The sequence below is a fragment of the Microtus pennsylvanicus genome, chromosome 12, assembly GCF_037038515.1.
Source record: "Microtus pennsylvanicus isolate mMicPen1 chromosome 12, mMicPen1.hap1, whole genome shotgun sequence".
Taxonomy (NCBI): domain Eukaryota; kingdom Metazoa; phylum Chordata; class Mammalia; order Rodentia; family Cricetidae; genus Microtus; species Microtus pennsylvanicus.
This window is the reverse complement of record NC_134590.1, coordinates 17,492,275-17,513,974: the sequence shown is the minus strand read 5'-3', so window position 1 is coordinate 17,513,974 and position 21,700 is coordinate 17,492,275. Positions and strand designations below refer to the sequence as shown.

Genomic DNA, 21,700 nt, shown 5'->3' with positions numbered 1-21,700 from the left:
CTTTCATGTTCCTTTTCTTTGATTTCAAACTTTACTGTTCTCTGCCTAGGACCTCTAATTTATATTTAAGTCCAGATATTTCATCTGTTGTTGCCTGACTCATTATACTTGTCAGATTTTTTTCCTTTGAATTTTCTAGTTGGCTTCTTGAGATTTTCAGTTTCTTCTCATTTCAGCCTGAGTTCCTTTTAATTTTTCTATCTCTTTCTTTAATCATACTGTCAAATTCGTGGTTATCTTCATCATTTCCATCAGTTTTATGTTTGTTATTTCTTAGTTATAATCAGATGTTTCTTATATTTAATTTCATTTTCTTTACATTCATTCAGATGTTTCTTTGGTCTCTGTTCCACTCCTTGAATTATTGGATGAATTTTAAGATGGTTTTTTTAAATTCTGTATGCTATTTATGTAATTCTCACTGGAGAACATTTTTATATTTCTGAAGGAGTGGCAGGTTTGTTGCCTAGGGACTTCTTTTGTGAGTTCTATGTCTAATGTGGCCACAGAGTCTGAGACAGTCTACAGTATGTTACATTGTGGAGTGGGCGTGAGCATTGGATATAGCTTACATGGAATGAAGTCCAGTGGACATGGAAGGATGGGTGCTGTGTAAATTCTGTCTTGTGATCAATATTTGGAGTTTAGAGATAGGTCTGGTGGTTTAAGAGGGAACTTGGAGGGAAGGGTCAGACAGACTCACCAAGCTGTACCCAAAACAGGATGTGCAGACCCAGATGGGGCTAGGGGATTGGATGTGGCAATTGTGTGTGGAAGAAAGATGATGTGGGTCTTGGGTAAAGCCTGGAGACTGAGAGTATGCTAAGCAGGGCTGTCTAGACAAGTTCAGGGCACTGGATGGAGAACCTGGGTTAGACAGGTGGTGCATTGAAGAAGATCTGGTAAACTTCCAGAGTTAGATTCTGTCACAACATGCATGGCCTGGATGGGTAGAGAGATTATGTACAAAGTACATTAGGACCTTTATGCTCTCTGTACTATACTCTTCACATGTAGATATTACCAGAGAATGTTCCATGGTCCTGGCATCTCCAATAGCCTGGTATCTGCATTCCAACTAAGTCTTCACCTTAATAACTTTATGCAATAGTCTCTCATGATATCCTAGCTTACGTTCATATGCTACTACTGATATCTTTTCTAAGGCTTCTAAGTTCAGAAATGTCTTCATGTCTACAGTCCCACCACTCTTCACAGAAAACAAACTGCTCCCACTTCCCTTTCTGTTTCACCTCTCCACCACATATTTGCTTATCATAATGCTGCATGCCCTGAATAATGGCGAGGCCACTCCTTAGTTTTTAAATTTTCATTTTTGTTTGTTTTTTGTTTGATGAAGAAGAGGGTTTATTTCATGTCATAGCTCCCTGTCCATTGCTGAGGAAATATAGGCCAGAGGTTCAAGGAAAAACTCTGGATGCAGGACTGAAACAGATACTATAGAGGAAATATGCTTACTAGGTTGTTCCTTATCATTTGCTCAGCTTTTTTTCATTATGTCTTTTATTTTGTGAGATTATAATATAATTGCATTATATCTCCCTTCCCCTCTAGTGAAGATATGCCTTGATAGAGTGATCAGTGAATGTTCAGAAGGCCGTTCATAAACTAGAAAAATGCTGAAATGGAGATCATGTGCATTCTCAATGAGCTCTACTCTTTCTTCATTTTCTTTCCCGTCGTTACAAACTTTCGATAAATGAATAAGAAGGATTTTATGGAAAGGAAAGCTATGGCTGCCACACAGGCCAGTAGGAATCCAATCACATCCAGAGAGTGGTACTGGTACCAGGTGAGGTTGTGTGCAAGTGGCCTCAGGTGCTTGGCCCCTTTGTGACGCATGACAAACTCAATCCAGAAGATGACTCTGTCCATCGGTTTCATGGGCTGGTCATGGTGAATGGTTGACAACCACATTGCATTCTTTTTATAGCTGTCAGAAGGAAAACAGACATTAACTTACAGAAATAAAAAATGCACATGTGTAAACTTTTGTGTAAACATTAAAGTTAGTCACACCATATAGAATGAAAATATATTTTGTTTCATGTGCATGACAAGGAAGATCTTCAGGGACATGTCTGAGTTCCTTGAGCATGCGAGATTAAACATTTAAAAAAATAATAAAGATCAAATATCCTTAAAGTAGAGTTTAGAGGTAGCTAAATATTAAATACAAAATAAATCAAAATAAGATATTATTTGAGTATATAAAGCTTCAGTTACCCATAATCAATTATTAGTAAATTTTGTGTGCAAAATGTTTACTAATGTCAGGATGTATAAGTAGAAGGCAAATCACTTGAGTCCTCATAGTGGTGCATATCTTTGTAAATTTGATAAAGATTGAAAAGAGATTTTTATGGTAATCTATCAATGATTAGTGGTTTTAATTACAAATGTACCTGATTCTTATTAATTAACTCTAATAGCTTCTTCTCATTGTTTTTACATTTTTCTAATTAAGGTCATCAAATATTTCATAAAATTAATATGAAAAATAATTTTCTTCTCTGTTACTCTATTGAATTTTTTATTACTTTTATGATTCTTATTGTAAAGTATAATCACAATAAATTTTGGCTATTACTTTTAAATATGTGTATGACGGAATATGTGTGTAGGGTGTGTAAACTGTGTGTGTATGTGTGTATTTGTGTGCTATGAGATCTGCTGGAGTTAGAGTTACAGATGTTTGTAACCAACTGATGTAAGTGTTGGGAACAGAACTCTGGTCCTCTGCTAGGGTAGACCTTTGCTTATCTACAAAGCCGTCTTTCAAGCCTAATATTTGCTCTTATTGTTGATATTCATTTTCTGTTAGCATTGTAATTTTAGAAGTATGAGTTGTAAAAATTTCACACTGAAGATCAAACACAAGGTGTACTCGATTATAATGCTGAAATAATTATTGATAAGCATATAAAGAAGAAGGGTTATAAAGACAAGTCATAACTCTGATGTCAGTTCAAAGAAGTAAAAGTAGCAATTGTAATAATGGTAACTTACTGTCTTTTTATTTATAAAGCAGAATGAGAGAATTATGTATTTGTTCTCATTAAATAATCATCATTTCTTAGTATGCATGTTATATTTATTTAAAATTTCATTTGTAACTTATCTGGTTATGAAATGGGAACAGTGGAAGCTCTTTAGAAAAGGGTGAGGAAGGTTAATGCAAAAGATGGCTGACAGTAATAAAGTACCAATAAAAATATCAGAAAAAGCCATGAAGAATTTTACTATTAATAATGTAATCAAATCTCCCATAACACATACAATTTAATGTATAAATATACATATATAATTTTAATGATCTTTTCCTCTTCTGGACTGATGGTGCTCAATCGAAGAGTCAAAGAGCACCTTACACTAACTTCAATGCCAAACACAAAAATCCTTTTTAAGAGGTTGGCCAAGTATTTCAAAGAAACTCGCTAGACATAGAGCCTATTGATCTTGCAAAGGTGGTAGGTAAGTTTCTATTTCTGAATGAGCATTCAATTCTGAAGCAGAGCCCAGAGACCTCTCTGCTGTAGCTGACATGACATCCCTCTACCCGAAAACTAGCTTTTGTGGTATAAAACAGAAGAGAGGATTGAAAGATTTTAAAAGCCAGAGGGAACTGCTGTGAAGTTGTTTCTTTGAAACTACACTCATAAAGTCTCAACAACATGAGTACCTAAACAAGATCTGAATAATGATGACACCTATAGTCATCTTTAACAACACACGTCCGTAACAAAATCAGAATAAGTATGAAACCTAAACTCATTCTCAAAAACATAGGTCCCTAACAAAATCTGAATAAGTTTGACATCTATAGTTGTTCTCAATAACATAGGACCCTAACAAAATCTGAATAAGTAGAACATCTATAGTTGTTCTCAACCAAATAAGTCCCTAAAGAAGTATTTTATGTGGATCTTTTTGTGTAAACGTTAAATATAATTACATAGTATTATCACAGTAATTTGTGTGAATAAGATCGCTTAATAAAGAAGTGACTTGCGTCCAAGACAGGACTGAACAGAGCCAGGCAGGTAAAACTAAGCTGAATTCTGGGAGAAAGAAGGTGGAGTAAGAGAGAAGTTATGCAGCCCCTGGAGGAGATAGTTAGCAGCCGTTTACTGGTAGGCAATAACCACATGGCAATACATAGATTAACAGAAATGTGTTCATTTAAGTTACAAGAATAACAAAAAATATGCATAAGCTAATAGAGAAAGAAGTGTTGTAATTAATATAGTTTCTGATTGGTTATTTCGAGTCTGAGTGACTGGGAACAAACAAGCAGCTTCTTCCAAAAGATCTGAATAAGGATGACACCAGTGGCCATGCTAACATGAAAAGAGGTAGATTTCGCTCTGGTCCTAACGCCACAGAAATTTTTTATAGGCACCGAAGTAATGCTGAAAGTTGGAAAGAAATATTCTTCTTCCAAAAAGCTCTTTTTGGAGAGAGTTTCCAAATGAATTTTTTAATCAAAGAAAAATAATTATCAGCATGTTAATTAGCTTCATAATAATAAGTTTTCATTATTTAAATTTATCCAAAGACAGGTTTCATATTTTAATATCTAACCATACACTTACATTTATGTTAATATCTATGCTATTTCATTGTAGAAAGTTACAACATTTTTTTTGCTTTTTGAAGTATTTTTTTCAAAAAGTATTTATTTGGTAGATATGAAGTTTTAGATTCATTAACACCAACAATGTGCGACTATTTTTTTTACATTACTGACATTTAAAATGACTTTAGACACCATGATTTTTATCAAAAGAACTAGAAAATGTAATGGTAAAAATAATATGACTTTGTGTTTTAAGAATTAGAGATCTGATTTTATCTATATTCTTGGTCTTTTTCCTTTGTCTTGAAATTTTTCTAGAAATAGGAATAACAAAGTCAAACATACTTATATTATAAGTATGAAGTGTCTCTTCAGCAATGTATATCCTACCAAAGAAGCATCCTTCAACTTCCTTGATTTTTATTTCGTGTCTTGTTTAGGAAGTGGGAATAGTGTAAATTACTAAAACTGTATGATATAGTCCTCAAGAAAATCATGTAAGTGCTGGAGAGAGGGCTCAGGGACTCAGAGCACTTGCTGCTCTTGCAGAGGACCCAGGTTTTATACCCAGCACCCATATGGTGGTTAACAACCATATGTAAGTCAAGTTCCAGGGCATCTGAGACCCTCTGTGTTCTTGTTGGGAACAATGTGCACATGTTTGATCTGAATACATAGTGTAGGCAAGCACCTGCAAACATGAAATAAACATAAACAAGTATTTTTAAAAGAAATGAAACCATGCACATTGTATTTGAAAGAAAATGGTTGTTCTATTCAGCAAAAGGGAAGATTCTTTCTAGGGAAAGAACTCTGAATAAGCCTTTTATTTTCTCTTAATTTTCTTCAGTTGACGAAAAACCTCAAACCTGAATTGCAAACGTGTGCCAGTTATTTCTACTGTCTCTGGAGTTTCTCTCTGTCTCTCTCTCTCTGTGTCTCTCTTTCTCTGTGTCTCTCTTTCTCTCTCTCTGTCTCTGTGTGTCTGTGTGTGTGTGTTTGTACACAAACATTCCTCGGTAAGCCTTCCTGAGACACTCAATTTGACAATCTGTTTTCAAAAATACCATAACATTAGCTAATCCGCATCTTCTGCTGGTCTCTGCAGAAAGTAAGAGTATCTGATAAATACCCTCCACCCTTCAGTAAGCACAGACACTGTGAAGTTACAACTTTTATAAAAGTTACCTATCTCTTTCATAACATTCAATTTCTCTTTTGTAATATTTTCCTATGGCTTCTAGGTGTACGATATCTGGTACCACCTCTAACATTTCAGTGTTGCAAGGAGGGCTGCTTGTTGTTACCTTGTCACCCAGCTAGCTTAGACCTGAAATAATCATATAGAAACTGCATTAATTAAATCACTGCTGGGCCCATTATCTCTAGCTTCTTTATTAGATAACTCTTACATATTAATTTAACCTATTTCTATTAATCTTTATATCACCACGTGGCAGTGGCTTACCAGCAATGTTCCAGCATGTCTATATGTGGAAAAGGGGAAATTGTGTGGGAGTTCCTTCTGTCTATGTGTTGCATTTATTGGTTAATGTATAAATCTTTTGTGCCTATAGCAGGGAAAAAATAATGAGGTGGGGAAAGGTAGGCTATATGATGGGAGAAGGAAGGCAGAGTCAGAGGGATGCCATGAAGCCACTGGAAATAGACATGCTGAAACTTTGTTGGTAGGCCACGACCTCGTGGTAATATATAGGTCAAGAGAAATGGGTTAAATTAATAACTAAGAGTGATCAATAAGAAGCTAGAGTTAATGGGCCAAGAAGTGATTTAATTAATACACTTTTTGTGTGATTATTTCTGGTATAGATGGCTGGGAACCAACAAAAAGCTCTCCCTTTCAGCAAATTGGTGTCAATGCGGTGGACTAAAATCTAGGTAAAATGTGAGAAAGCTTGAAAGGGAATTCTAGACACAAAAATGCAGAGTTTAACACAGCTTGTTGCTGTTTGCTGGCAGTGTGCTGCAGCTCCCTTAAGAGAGGTTTTTCTGATTCATTTGCGACCATTTTGAAATGCCAGCTTTCGGGCCTTACTTCCAGTACGACCTCTGGCTCTTTTGGGAGATAGAACATTTGAATGGGGTTTGTGAAAAGACTGCTGCAATTTGCTTAATGTCAGCATAGACTGGCTGTATGCCTGACAATGGGTCTGTGGGCATGGCTCTCAGAGGCAGCAAAAAAGCTCTGCCATGCTGGACTGTGCCAAGAAAATAGGAAGTTCCATATACATCATAGTAATTGTGTAGCTTGAATTTTAGCCTTGACATAGAAGTAGGTATTACCATATATAATATAGTAATCGCACAATTTAAGTTATAAGAAGTGCTTAGCAATTTGAGAAGCACTCCTGGACAGTATAGAATTATAGATACAAAAAAAGGACAGATTCAGAAATAAAAGATATCGAAATGGGTCACAGTGTTCAATAAATGCATATAGCCTTGGGAGAGGAAAAGAAAAGATTATAGAAAGTTGTAAAATAAGGAAATCATATAAAAAACAAAGTCTTTAAAGAGACAGAGTATAGACAATATAGAATAAAAGGAGTAAAGAAAAAATAAGACACGTAATGATAATGGAAAATTCACAGAATCTGGATTATGTATATTATTGTGTTTTCTTTGAGTTTTTTTTTTACTATAAAGAGCTAAGTACAGAGAGACATTTCATTGTATAGGCTGCTATGTAAACCAACATGTGTATTATAATGGTATCATGACTTCCAAATTTGCGTTTAAGGATGTGTTGCTTTGGAAAAGGGGTTTTTCTCTTGTTTCCACAGAGTTTGATAACCTGTGGATTACTTCCAGACTAGTGTGGTTGATGGACCAAGACCCCATAAAAGATTTCCTTGAACACCCATCAAAAATTATTTAGTCCAATAAACAGCAGGAAGCAGTTTGGAGAAAACCTACACTCAAATTTCGAAATATTATTTATAAATGTCTCTCTATATTTAAAAGGGGATATTTAATAGAGATTTGCATTGGTGTGGATCTTATTTTATTGATTCAAATCTAAGGTCAATTGCATTATGTGTATATTTCTGCTCTTGATTAAGGCATTGTGATTGATGTTCATTGAAAATTGAATGTATGAGTAAGAAATATAAGTTACTTGAGAGTCATCTATAATAGTCAAGTTTATAGTCATGTTATGTATATATATATATATATATATATATTTCATTTAGGTATTCTTCAAATCTTTCAGAGACATGTATAATATGGCATTTAAATGTTTTTAAAAAGTAAGGACTTTTCATGACAATGAGACACATCTACACCTCGCAGCACAAGCTACTTCAAGAGGAACATGGGCATCAAAGAGGTTCCTTATGAAGTGTGTCAGTCATCTGGGCAAGAAACTGCTCTTCATGGCCATATAAAATAGACATATAGGACCCGTAGAGAAATGACTGATGAACTTGACTAAACGTGAGATGGTTCTTCAAAGTTCCTGCTCCATGAAAGAGTCTCTTAGACGTTCTACAGGACACAGAAGAACGTTACTGGCAAAGTGACAATATAGGCAGAAGTATTTTTAAGATTTCCTGCTTCATGAAAAAGTCTGCTGGATATTATGGGCCTGTAGGCCGAAGATGCCCCAACAATACAGAAGAACCTTGGGTGACTATCCAGGCAATGAGATGTCCCTTTCAATTCTACAGTTTTAGAAATTGCTTACATAGTGCCTCCTGTTTACTTATATAATGTCATATCCTTCTGGAGTCTTTGATGGAGCTGAAGAATTTATACTTAAAATTTCCTTAGTTATGATAAAAGATAAAGTAGATATAAAAATTGTAACTATAATTCTTACTTGAGAACTGTTTTATTGAATGTAATTTTACTATGTTAAAGCCTTCCTTTTTTCTAAACAGAAAAGGGGAAATGGTTGGAGAGAGGGTCACTTTTTTCTGTCTCGGTCACCCAGCTAGCTTACACCTGAAATAATCACAGGGACACTGTATTCATCAAATTAATGATTGGCCCATTAGCTCTAATTTCTAATAGGCTAATTCATACATCTTAATTTAACCCATTTCTATTCATCTGTGTGTTTCCACGTGACTGTGGCTTACTGGGAAGATTCTAACCAGCATTCATCTCAGGCAGGAGATCATAACATCTGCCACTATGCCCTTCTTCCCAACATTCAGTTCTGTCTTCTCTGCCTACCTAAGATCTGCCCTATTAGGCCAAGAAGTTTCTTTATTGATTAACCAATGAAAGCAACACAGAAACACAAGGACCTCCTACACCACTATAATTTTTTCTTGATAACTAGTGTCTTAAATGTAATTTTACTATGTTAAAACTTTCCTTTTTGTTTAAACAGAAAATGGAAAATGGTGTTGGAGGTCCTTATGTCTGTGTGTTGCTTTTATTGGTTAATAACTAAAGAACTGGCTTGGCTTATAGCATGGGAGGAAGAAGGCAGAGTCAGAGAAATGATAGGAGCTGACTCTGGAGACAGATGTGCTGAAACTTTGCCTGTAAGCCACTGCTGAGTTGTGATACACAGATTAATAGAAATGGTTTAAATTAAGATGTTAGAGTTAGCCAATATAATGCTAGAGACAATGGGCCAAGAAGTGATTTAATTAATATAGTTTCTGTGTGATTATTTCTGGTCTGGGTGGTAAAGAACAAATAAATGGCTATTCTATCCAACATTTGCTTTCACGTCACTTATTGGCTATTTAAGTTTTATACTATCCTTTAAACTCTGACCAATTACTTTACTAAATAATTGAAAATTAAAATCGTCCAGAGCAGGTAGCATATGTCTGTGGAACATGCTGTTTGGAGGATTAAGTTGTAGAATTACACATTTAGGAAAAGTATGATTTACATAGAAAAGAAATATAAAGCACAACATGGAAATAAAGAGTAATAACAAAAAGAGAAAAAAAAACTTATGACACTAAATCTTACCCTAATTTGTACCTTCCATTATTTTTCCCTTAGGATAATTTTTTTAATTTAATATTTTATTTCAAAATTATTAGGATAATAATTTTACCATTATTTTTGGGCCTTCAGTAAGAATCATAATTAATGATAAACAAATAACAACATATATATTTTAAAAGATTATACTCACAAAGGATTATCTATGACGGTCTCCAGGGCACTGAGCAAATCTGCCCTTGTCATTGTTCTGAAATCTAATGAAACAGCTGCTCCTTTGGCTACCATGTAGGCAATGTTATCATGCTGCTCTCCAAACAAGGGAATGCCAATCATAGGGATTCCAAAATGGATCGCCTCATAGATTCCATTGGCTCCACCATGAGTTACAAAGGCTTTGGTTTTTGGATGACCTAGAATAACATGAATTCAGGTTGACATTAATTAGCAGTCTTAGACATGAAATGAGGAATGTGCACTATCAGAAACTGAATGGAGACTTTCTACATAAAAATTAATTTTACTTAATTCACTTTATTAATTTAGTTTATCACATAACGTCTGTTTCCCCTCACTTCTCATCCCATGAATACCTATGTGAAGATTCTAATACTTATAACCTTGGTGAAATGTTTTTTTTTCTCTCAGAGTGAAAAGAAACTAAATTTCCAGAGAGATATTTTGCAGAATTGCTTTGGACTTGAGAGTTGAAATATGAAGTTCTAATTTCCAGTTGAACTCATGAGGTATATGGTAGTTAAGAGAAATTGAGTATTAAAAACAACTAACTGCATACCAGAACTTGTTATCTTATATAAATAATACATTCACCAAGTATCATATAAAGGATTTTGAAGTCAACCAGGAGAGTTTTGTTCTGAGAGTCTTACCTAGAAGGTCATTCTGGGGGAGCCATTTGTAAACTCTGGTATTGGATCCTAAGGTGTCTGGTGTTTTGCCCTCAAATCTCCAAAGAACCTGTCAAAGATTAGATCATCTTTATTGCTGGAACCACATTTAGCATTATAAAGACTAGATAAATTATATTTAGGAATATAAATATATATAATGTGCATGTGTGTATGTAAGAGCTTTCATAAAAATGATACTATGAATTTGAAAGAGAGCTTGGAGACTGGATATGAGAGGGTTTAGAGGAATAACAAAAAGGGAGAAATGATGTAATTGTATTATAATTTCAAAAATAGAAACTGTTAAAAATAGATCTTTATATGTTTAAATATAACATAGGTAAATACCTCCCTTAGGAGGGATGAAGACATCAGAAAGGGTAAATTTTGAGACCTCTAGACATACTGAGAAGAAGATAGTGCCAGCAGATACATTCAGGCAAGGTGAACATAATCATCATTTTTCTAATCAGAGATGTTTAGACAAATGAGATATCTAGTGATGCACAAAATATTTAATATACTCCCACAGTGATATAATTCAATTACAGAGAAGGGTGGTACATTATTAATAACTCATTATTTATATGAATACATTTTGACAGTTCTAATAGTCTACTTTTAACACTATTATATTTTAAATGCTCTTGGGGGTTTACTTTTATTCACCCGTTCTATGTTATTTTCATTGAATTTCAAGTTTTTAATCTTTTATTACTTATTCGTGACAAATATTCCTGATCCAAAATTCTCTCTGGTCTGAAGTTCTTCGAAACAATGCCATTGTGTTGACCAATAGATATATGGAATCATGTGGCCAATCCAGGGAATAATTTTGCATAGTGTAGTTTTGTAAAGGATCCAGGAATGGAGTCACATGAACAGATTCTGAGTGCTTAAGAACAACTCTAAGAAAACAAGACATCAGTTTCTTCAAAATGCTAGATTGTTTTGATAAGTGTGTTTCACCCTCCTTCCAGGTATAACAGATATGAGTGGGTCTATTTCAGGTTAACCACTACCGCTTGCTATTGTCATCCAGATAAAGTTTAAACTGCCCTTTGTGCGTTTTTGTTGTTTTTTTGATAGAAAAAGGCCCCCTAAGAGAGTGGCAATATCAGGAGGTGTGGCCTTGCTGGAGAAAGTTTGTCACTGTGGGGTGGGCATTGAGGTTTCTTTGCCCCAAGCTTAATTCAGTGTGACTTTCAGTCAAATTTACAATCAGAATTGCTATTAAAAAATTTTGAGTTTTGAAAATGAAAGGACTAGGAAGAGTTACAAGGCATTATGGAAGCTATATCCCCATGTGGACAAGAATATAAACATGAGTTGGGTTTTTCATAAGAGTCAAAATTATATAAAATCTAGTGACCCTGTCTGGTCTGTTTCTGAAGTAAAGATACGGGCTCTTCACAAGGTTGACAGAGAACAGTGGGGAATAGGCACATAGAGACCTCGTTTTCTCCCTGAAATTCTCCTGGTTTTATAATTAAAAAATAATCAGGCAAATAGATATGATTGAATGACTTGTGAAATGTAATTGCCACCATGTGGCCAATGGGAGCTTTACAGACTGATTTATCTAGAGATAGTTATTGTTAAAGATTCCCGTTTAATAGTTTTGCATTTAAAAGATTGCTTTTATACTATACATATACATTCTGAAAATAAGGTACACTTTGGTTTTCCTCTATCTTCATTCAATCATAAGAAGCTTAACTCTGTTATCTGTAATTTATTCATTTCAAAGCATGACATAATTCCCTATTATGTGTCTATTCTATGCAGAAAAGGTTTTAGAGCCTATGAGGGAGGCTTTCCTCAGGCTTCTGTTTGTTAAATTCAATCCTTGGACTTTCTTTTTTCTGCAAGATGTAGCATGTTCAGCTCCAGCATTGTATTTGCCTGCATGGTACCATAATTCCTTTCATGATGATAATGGTTAAATGACCTACAATATTTAAGTGTATTTTTTTATTACAGATGTCATGATCATGATGTCTCTTCAGAGCAATGAAAACCTAAGTAAGACTCTATGGAAAAACTTTTTTTTGGTCACACATGGCTTGTAGTACTGACCGTATATAACTTCAACTCATGTGATTTTGCTCATATGACCCTTTTAACCCTCAGACTGTACATTGTCTGATTCTCTGCTTAGAGTTAACTGTTGCTTATGATTATTACCCCAAGTTTCCAGGAGACAGTGCTTTAGATGAAGAAGTATCTGGCAGAGTCTGAATGAATATTGGAAAGGCATATAAATAAGGGGAATAAATCCACATTCAATTTGGGTCGCCTAGGAATTGATTTAAACTATTATAAAATACTAAATGAAGATAAGGAGGTTATTCATCATGAGGAAGAAATGATTAATTCCTTGCATGAATATAAACTGGATGACAACAACTTAAAATTAGGAAAGAAAGAAAATCTAGGAAAATTTCCCAGTGTAGGTAAAATCAAAGGAAATACAGCACCACTGTTAATTATGCAGGTGATGGCTCCCTCAGCTCAATTTTTGGAGTCTCCTTAAATAATGTTTCTTGTAGTGCCTAAAGGCATCCCTGAAGCACAAGGTAAGGAATCTGATAATCAACCTAATCTTGCATTCTTTCTAATTATTGACGAGGATTTTAGAGGGCTTATAAAAAAAGCTAGACAAGGCAGGGCATGAAAGAAAAAGGAATTAATTTACCAATTCCTCCCTGGCCTCATGAGATCAGCTTTGTGTTTCACTGAAAATTCAACAAAATAGAAGTGTTTAGCATGGGTTAGACATGGATAAAATGGAAGATTTTAAGAAGGCTTGTGCTTTCTCTGGATCTATTGTTCCATGTAGTTTTGAATCTTTTTGGTTGGAACAATAATGCACAATGGTTGCTGTATGACTTTTATATACTTGCTAAAATGGTTTTTAGCCCTTTCAAACTTCTTCAGTGACAAGTGTGGTTTGCAGAGAAAGCCCCTAAATTATTATAGCGCTAGGACTGAGGTAATCCCAAATATCACATATGAAATGCTGACAGAGAGTGGTAGATTGGTATCAATAGATTATCAACTGCTTAATATACTTTTGACAGCTCTCTCCTTTTGGGAGCAGTGAGACCTCAGATCCTGAATTTCTTGTAATCCCCTGATCTGAGTGCCTGCAGCTGCCCTGAGCAGGAGACCTTCAGGAGTTGCTGATGGCAGGAGAATGGTTTCTGGTGGGTTTGGCCGAGGCATGGCTATCTCTATATAATCTGCCCCTGAACACAATAAAGAGGGCATTCTTTGGGAATTCAAGGATGACCCATGTGTCTGTCTCTCTGTCTGTGTGGGTTTGTGTATTTTAACCTCCAGCTTCCTTGCCCGAAGCTTGCAAAGGGGGTAATAGCGCACAGAGCACAGACACAGGGGCTCGGTGCTCGGAATTCGAGGTCCCCACCGAGATATCGGCACTCTCCCACATAAGGGATGTAGCTATGGCTTCCTGGATTTAGCTGATATGGAATATGATTTCAGGTCTAGGAAAGTAGTAAAAATACAAAGTCCCTCTGTGCCTTATGGCTGATTTCATAGAGAAACTTAAAGATGCTTTGGAAAATCAAGAAAAAGACATTATTATTAAAACACTTAGCTTTTGAAAATGTTGATAAAGATTGCCAAGGATTAATCATGCCTCAAAGAAAAATAGAAAATATTCTGGATTTTCCGAAGTTAATTAACTTCAGAATGTAGGGATCTACAAACAAAGAGCAAGATTAGCTGGTATAAAAATCTATGCATTACAAAAATAGATGTTAGCAAAGTGGCCACTTGAAGAAGCAATGTAAATTTCCCCTAAAATTGTATGTTCAGATTCAATGAGTTCCAGGTTATATGCAAGTAAGGAAAACATTGGGTTAAGAAATGTTGAACCAAATTTGATAATGATGGGAATACATTGCCTGGAAACAAAACAATACCAGCTAATAGTAGGAAAATATGTTTAGAGGTCCCCTATGGGACCCACAAAATTAGAGGCTTTTAAGGAAAAATGACAACATTGATGCCAGACTTCAGATTATAATCAAACTAGTCTTTCATTTCAAGATGTCATTCAAGAAATTGCTGCTATTGGTAGTCCTTGCCATTAAGTACTGCCGTTTCCTTTCTTCAACGTCCTTTAAGGTAACACACAGAATATTGGGGACTTATACTGCCTCAAAGAGTTAGACTTTTATTGGGTTGCAGTAGTTTATCCATAATGCATTCATAGTTCACACAGAAATCACTGATAAAGATTTAACAGGGGAAATTACAGTCATGAATACAGTGCCTACTAATTGGTCGTTTAAGCAGAAGGAAAATTGCAATTATTACTATTTCTATATAGTCTTTCACAAAGGAACATGCTATGTGAGCAAGGACTCAAGACAAGTAAGACTATGTAGATTTAAGAACCTTACTAAAGGAAAATGATAAGTCATCATTAGACTTAAAAGTAAAGGGAAAAATGTTTACAGTATTATTTAGTTTGATGAGACTGATATTTCTATTATAACCATAGAATAATGGCCACCTGGATGGCTTGTTATGGGGGGTAAATTCAACCCTAATAGAGTTGGGAACTATGAGTTCTAAAAGACTAAACAAAATGCTACAAAATGACAAGACATAATGGAAATACTCCAGCACTGTGTTACTCGTATTCTGATTAATTTTGTTAAAGAGGCTTTCTACAAGAGACTCATGCAGAGATCTCTATTCCCACATCTAATGATACCCTTTCTCCACAATCAAAATTCTAATGCAAGTTTGGGTTGTCAAAAATGAAAAAGACTAGGAAAACAGATGCCCGATATTAATGGGCTCATATTCCCAAGTATAATGTGTCATAAGTATGACTTAGTATTTCATAGGAGTCAAAATTATATAAAAATCACTAGGAAAAGATATAGGATCTTCACAAGACCATAAGAGAGCAGTGAAAAACGGCACATAGAGTCCCCAATTTCTCCCTGGAATTCTCCTGATTTTGTATTTAAAAATAATCTGCAAAATGAAGATGGTTGATTGACTTATGAAATGTTAATGCCACCATGTGGGCAATGGGAGCTTTACAGCATCGTTTAACTAAAGACAGCTATTGTTGGCCTTCACTAATTTTGTATTTGTAAAAAATAGTTTTTACTATACTTATTCATCCCCATAATAAGGTACATTTTATTTTCTGTTTCTTCAGTCAACCATAAAGGATCTCAGTTTTGATATTAATGGATTGTATTAACCCAAGACATGACAAAATCCCCTATTATGTGTTAATACTATGCAGTAAATGATTTAGACCCTGTGAGGAAGGCCTTCGCTTGGGTGGGCTTAGATTTGTTAGGTTCAAACTTTGGACAAATTGCTAAGATGCTTATGTAATATGGCAAAGTTGACCTGGCTGCCTGGTTTTCCCTTCATCCTTCAGTGTACCTGTGGGACCCTCCTGGTTAACATGCCCTGAGTGGTAACGGAAGAATTATAATCTTTGATTTTAAATTAAAAAGGCATTTGTATATTGGGTAGTGTCATAGACACAAGCTCCCTACTTCTTCCTTGTGTCTTAGGACTTTCATTCTGACTGAGTAAGAGCAGAGTGGAGAGCATCTTTTATGATGCAGACATCACTGTGAGGGAAGCACCCGTCTCTACGTTTTCCTTAGAGATTTCTCCGACAAAAACTGGTAGGCCAACCAAAAAATAGATTTTTTTCTTTTATTGCAATTTCTTTCAATTAGCCAAACATGTACTTTGATTGACAGTTGGTGAGCCTAGTCTCCCCTCCTATAATGGCCCTTTCAACTGAGAACTGAAGAGGCCTACTTCAAAATTAGGATGCAGAGTCATGCTACATTTCAAGCTTTTTCAACACTTGCTTACTATTATTCTGATAGAAATAGTAAATACAAATTAACTCACCCCTGAAAATCTAATGTATGAAGGGACTTTAAGTAATCAACAAATAGAACAGGTAACTCTGAAGAATTTGGCTATGTCTACGTAGACTTGATAGCAATGTCGTCATCATGCCAGCATTTCAGAATGTGCCCACATTGATCACTGTGTTTATATCAAGTCACTCTCAGTCAAAAACACCTTCCGCACCATTGAAGCATCTGTTGTGAATATCTGTTTGGCTAAGGGAAAGTAAAGCTTTCTTAAAACTTTACCTTTCATGCCATCATTTCTATAATCAGACCTTCCAAGGACGTTCACAGAGTTAGTATATAGTCACCTCCCATGAACTGCTTTCCCTCACCTTTTGTGGAATCTGGGCAAGGGCCCATGCGATGGCATTGGCTTTGTCTTCTGACATGTTGCTGACCATTGACCCCAGAGAAAACACCACGACACCATGCTCTCCAGAGGTCTGGACAAAGTCTTCCATTTCCTGTGAAGAGAATTTGCTTCATGACAAAATACAGTTATAGAATAATCACTTATGAAAGAACTAAGAGAATAAATATTGAAGTGTTTATAGGAATATTTAGTATAGTGGTGTTAAAACATACAGAAGACCAACATGACAATATCAAAGATTTTGTACTTCACAGTCATCCACCCAAACTATAATCAATTCTAAATATTTTCCCCTGGTAAAACTAAAACTCAGGAGAGTAAGCATATTCTATAAGCATTCAAAAATTCTTGCTTCATTTACAGTTTCTACTTACAGAAATGGTTGTTATTTTTTCCCTTGCTATTTTCTTTTTCTCCTATAATGGCTGATTTAATATTATTAACTACTGTTTGATGAAATAATATTTATGTTATAGTATGTACATTGAGGTATTTTTCACAAACTTCTTACTATGGTCAATAAAATGTTTTGATTCTTTGTGAAACAATCAGAACTGCACGATAAAGTAGAAGGTGTTGTGGGTATTCCTGCTTTTTGTCTCTCCCTGACTCCCGCACGGCTAGGATAGCCCCAGAATAATTACACGGAGACTTTATTCTTTTAAACACTGCCTGGCCCATTAGTTTCAGCCTCTTATTGGCTAATTCTCACATCTTGATTAACCCATTTCTAATAATCTGTGTAGCACAACGAGGTGGTGGCTTAACGGGAAAGATTCTGCATGTCTGACCTGGCAGCTGGCTCCATGGTGGCTGCATCACTGACTTCTTTCTCACAGCATTGTGTTCTGTCTACTCTGCCTATCTAAGCTGCTGTCCTATCAAAAGCCAAGGCAGTTTCTTTATTAACCAATGAAAGTAACACATAGACAAATGACCCTCTTCTATCATGATAAACATATAGTATATAATAATTTTCTGATATTGTGTATGAATAGGGTATCTTCAAAGTTAACATCCAAAATTTACTGGTCGGAGAGAAACTATGTCTGTTCTGTTTGTTCAGATATCAAACAATTCCTTAGGATATATGTTAATCATAACTTTTGGTCATGAGCAGTTTATGATTGATGAATTTAAATAACTTAATTTCTCTGTCTTTTTTCATGTGTTTATATGTGTGTGTGCTTGTTTGCACATGTTTGATTGTACATACTTCTTTATACATGTATGTGTGTGTGTATGTGTTTGTGTGTTTGGGTATATATTTATGTGTATTTATGTATCTCTGCCCGTGTGTGTGTTTATATGTGTGGATAGGTATGTGTGTGTGTCAGGTTGCTGGGGAGATTCCTGGCCTTTGTTTAGCACATAGATGCCAAAAGTTAAATTTTGATGTCTTCTTCCACCAGTCTTCAATATAGGTTTTGACACTGTCTCACATGGAAGACAAATCCTAGCATTTTTTTTAGCAGACTACTGGCCTGCAAGCTCCCAGTATCAACCTGTTTCTACAACCTCAGTGCTAATGCCATTACACTGTGCTGGGACAACCAGCTTTTTACCTGGGTGGTGTGATTCAAACATATATCCTTATAATTGCTTGGTAAGGACTTTACCCAATCGACAACCACCTAAGTACATTAACTGACATAATTTAATTCACTGATAAGAATATTTCCCAGGTCTATCACAATCTTTCCTTAGTTTATTCACCTCCTACTTAGCAGGATGTTTAAGTCCACTTCCTGTATATTTCTATCCCTGGTAGAAAAATCTAATGAAGGCTGTAGAATTATGTTCACCAGAAAGGAAATCAAATGAAAAAGATATCTAAATAATGTATTTACCTTCGGCAAGGGTTTAGCAGGCTTGCAGTGGAGACCTCCTACATAGTCAACATTTGGTAAGGTTGGGCGAGGAAACTCCAAGTCCCAGTAGGATCTAATGAGCCACATTTCTGCTTTACCTATTGTCTCAGTTAAGGTAGTGGGCCTTCCTAGAAGGAGAAATGAGCAAGTGAGAAGGAGAATAGTTGAATGATTGTCATTTGAATATAAAATATATTTCCTTAAATGATGTAAGAAATATGCTTGATATGGAACATGTGCAATTAAAAACTAGTGTTTATTGATATGTAACATAATTTTCAGTCTAATGATTTGTTTCTCATATAATACACATAAATGTCAGTTTGGGTTTTTTTTTAAGCAAACTGTAAAAATTAACTAATGTTTCTACATTAACTTGAAATAGTTATTGTAATACCCACTTGGCCACTATTTAAAGAGCACACATTATACTCCTCTCTACATCTTTAAAAGGAACAGTGCAAATATAAACACACATTCTAGGTCTAAAAGTCACATCACACCATGTACCATGGCCAAGCATCCCCTGGGTCCTTGTAGTTTGTAGCTAGTCCTTCTTCCTTGTTTTGCTAAAGAGGCTGTAAGTTTATAAATGGTTGAATTTCTGGTTAGTGCTTCTACCTTTGTTTCATATTAAGACATTTAATAATACTTATCTTACAAAATCTATCACAATATTTTCAGAAATTATGAGAACAGAAATTTTGGCCAGTCTTACCTTTGAAATATTTTTTAAGAGGAATAAAAAACAGGACTTCAAAAAATACAGACCTTTTCTGTGAGTATCCATGCTTCCATAGTGTTTAAACATGGATGTTAGGAAAGTTCACAATAAAAATGTATGGTGTTGGTAGAAAACCCAGGTCCACTTTTAAGCCTGTGAACTAATATAGTATCTTTCAAGAGTAAAGAAATTCTAGGAAATACAGGAAAACATTTTAAAATTTATATTTTTTATTGAATATATAGTAAGTTTATTCAGTAATCGGCAGATACCATAAAGGGGCAGCAGTTCCTATGAAGTGGAACATACAGGCAGATTTGAAACACTGGACCTGGTTGGGTGCTAGGAGTAGAACTCAGATACTCAAAATGAACAGAAAAAAAATCCCTTAAACTTTTGGTTTTATTTTCAGACCCCAAAGTTTCATTTTAAATAAAGATAGTTGCCTATGCAAGAGATAATAATTTCTTCAATGTTCTATACATATTGAAACTGTAAAACATTTCATTTCTTAATATTCATTAATTATGATTTGGTTAACTAGCCAGTGACTTATTAGAATAGATTAAAAATTACAGCAAAATGAGTAAAGAAACACTTGAAAAAGTTGACTTGCTTCTCTTTGTGGCTCTGTATCTCAGCAGAATATCCTGTATCAGGTCTGGTATCTGCTTCTCTTTCACCAATAATATGAGCCTTTACAGTGAGTTTGTTAGGTAATATCATATTACATTTGATCACCTAAAAAATGCAGCTGCATTTTGCAGTTCTTGTACATGACTATAGATTTAAATACTTGTGAAATTAAGGTCATTGAGCTACTGAGAAGAAACATAACTTACCCAATGTTTCACTGTAAAACTGACTCCATTTCTTCTCATTAAATGTCTCGAACCAAAAGTCAAAATAAAACATACACATCATATTTTTTACCCTCTCCATGAATGTCATTTGACCACCTAGTCCCGACAGAATTATAGGTACATAAGAGGGAGGGACTGAAAATTTCCCACTGTACTTTTCCATTGTATATCCAGGAGAGAAGCGAAGACTGTACAGAAAAGGGATCTGGAGAAGTTCAGCTATCAACTCTCCACAGGGAGCAACGGCATCCGAGAAAAGGACATCAAACTTAGATCTGCGTAGTTTTGTCATAAGTTGTTTGTTTGAAACGGTGTCTCTGCAAAGACTCAGATAGCTATCAGAGTATTCATTAAGCACATTTTGTAGCAGAGGAGAGAAGGATAAACACAAATCTCTTGGTATCTCATAAGTCCACACATCCACAAGCATTGTGAAAACCTTGTCCAGATCATCTTTACTGATAGACGTAGAAAAACTCTCAAACTTCAGGCCAGGTGATTTTTGGGGATCAAGAAAGATGGAAGCTGAAGGTCTCAGAACTGTTACTTCATGACCCCTCTGTACAAGTTCATCCAGTATTGTTTTTAGATTCATCCAGTGACTGTATTCCATTGGCCATACCAACACCTTTCCACAGCTCCCAGATCTGAAGTAGCAACTCATCTGCAGGAGCAGCAGAACAGACATCCACTTCACAGTCATCTTGGGACATCAAAGTCTTCTGTTCACAGTGTGTCCCATGTCATCGCTTAACCTTTTATCTAAGAAGAAAATGCCTTGAGTTAAAATATAACCGGAGTTGATCAAGGCAGATGCACTAAATGACCACTCTGAACTTCTGATCTAATAGAGATAGTAAAAGCAAATATTAAATATTCATATTTGCATGTCAATGTTTAATGACAAATGTTTTGTAATAAAGCAAATTCTAGAGTCCATGTCCTGTTTGCATAACTGTTCTGTTTCTAAGGTATTTGAAAGTACTACGTTAAAAAACAATGACTTCTCGAATTTTGCATGCAAATGGTTGGAAATAGAAAACACTATACTGAGTTAGGTAACCCAGACCCAAAAAGATGAACATGGGATGTACTCACTCATAATTGGTTTCTAGCCATAAATAAGGGTCACGGAGTCTACAATTGGTGAACCTAAAGAAGCTAAGTAAGAAGGTGAACCCAAGGAAAAACATATAGTTATCCTCTTGGCTATGGGAAGTAGACAAAATTGCCCGGGATAAAATTGGGATCTTGGGGGTGGGGTGGGATGGGGGTAAGGGGAGATGGGGAGAGAAAAGGGAGAAGGGGAGGATGGGGGGAACTTGGGGAAAAAGGAGCATTGGGATAAAAGAAGTTTGGATAGGGGAGCAGGGAAGCACAATTCTTAGTTAAGGGAGCCACCTTAGGGTTGGCAAGAGACTTGAACCTAGAGTGGCTCCCAGGAGCCCAAGGCGATGTCCCCAGTTAGTTCCTTGGGCACC

The 21,700-nt window shown here is 35.5% G+C and overlaps 1 protein-coding gene across 1 annotated transcript; it reads right to left on the bottom strand.

Annotated features, from left to right (window-relative positions):
• Positions 1-1,253: 1,253 nt before the first annotated feature.
• LOC142832471 (UDP-glucuronosyltransferase 2B17-like) lies at positions 1,254-20,936 on the bottom strand. The gene is made up of 6 exons (XM_075942913.1): positions 20,199-20,936; positions 18,612-18,760; positions 16,721-16,852; positions 10,429-10,516; positions 9,732-9,951; positions 1,254-1,954 (listed from the first exon to the last, which is right to left on the bottom strand). Exons 1-6 carry the CDS (start codon positions 20,920-20,922, stop codon positions 1,675-1,677), a joined length of 1,593 nt encoding a protein of 530 aa, XP_075799028.1. The 5' UTR covers positions 20,923-20,936; the 3' UTR covers positions 1,254-1,674.
• Between the last annotated feature and the right edge of the window lie 764 nt (positions 20,937-21,700).

Excerpts from the sequence above, each read along its gene's own strand:
- LOC142832471 (XM_075942913.1), bottom strand. The coding sequence starts at position 20,922 with ATGACTGTGAAGTGGATGTCTGTTCTGCTGCTCCTGCAGATGAGTTGC. Across the intron at positions 10,517-16,720 it reads TTGCCCAGATTCCACAAAAG|GTTCTTTGGAGATTTGAGGG; the intron begins GTGAGGGAAAGC and ends AATCTTTGACAG. Across the intron at positions 1,955-9,731 it reads ACCGTCATAGATAATCCTTT|CTATAAAAAGAATGCAATGT; the intron begins GTGAGTATAATC and ends TCCTTCTGACAG.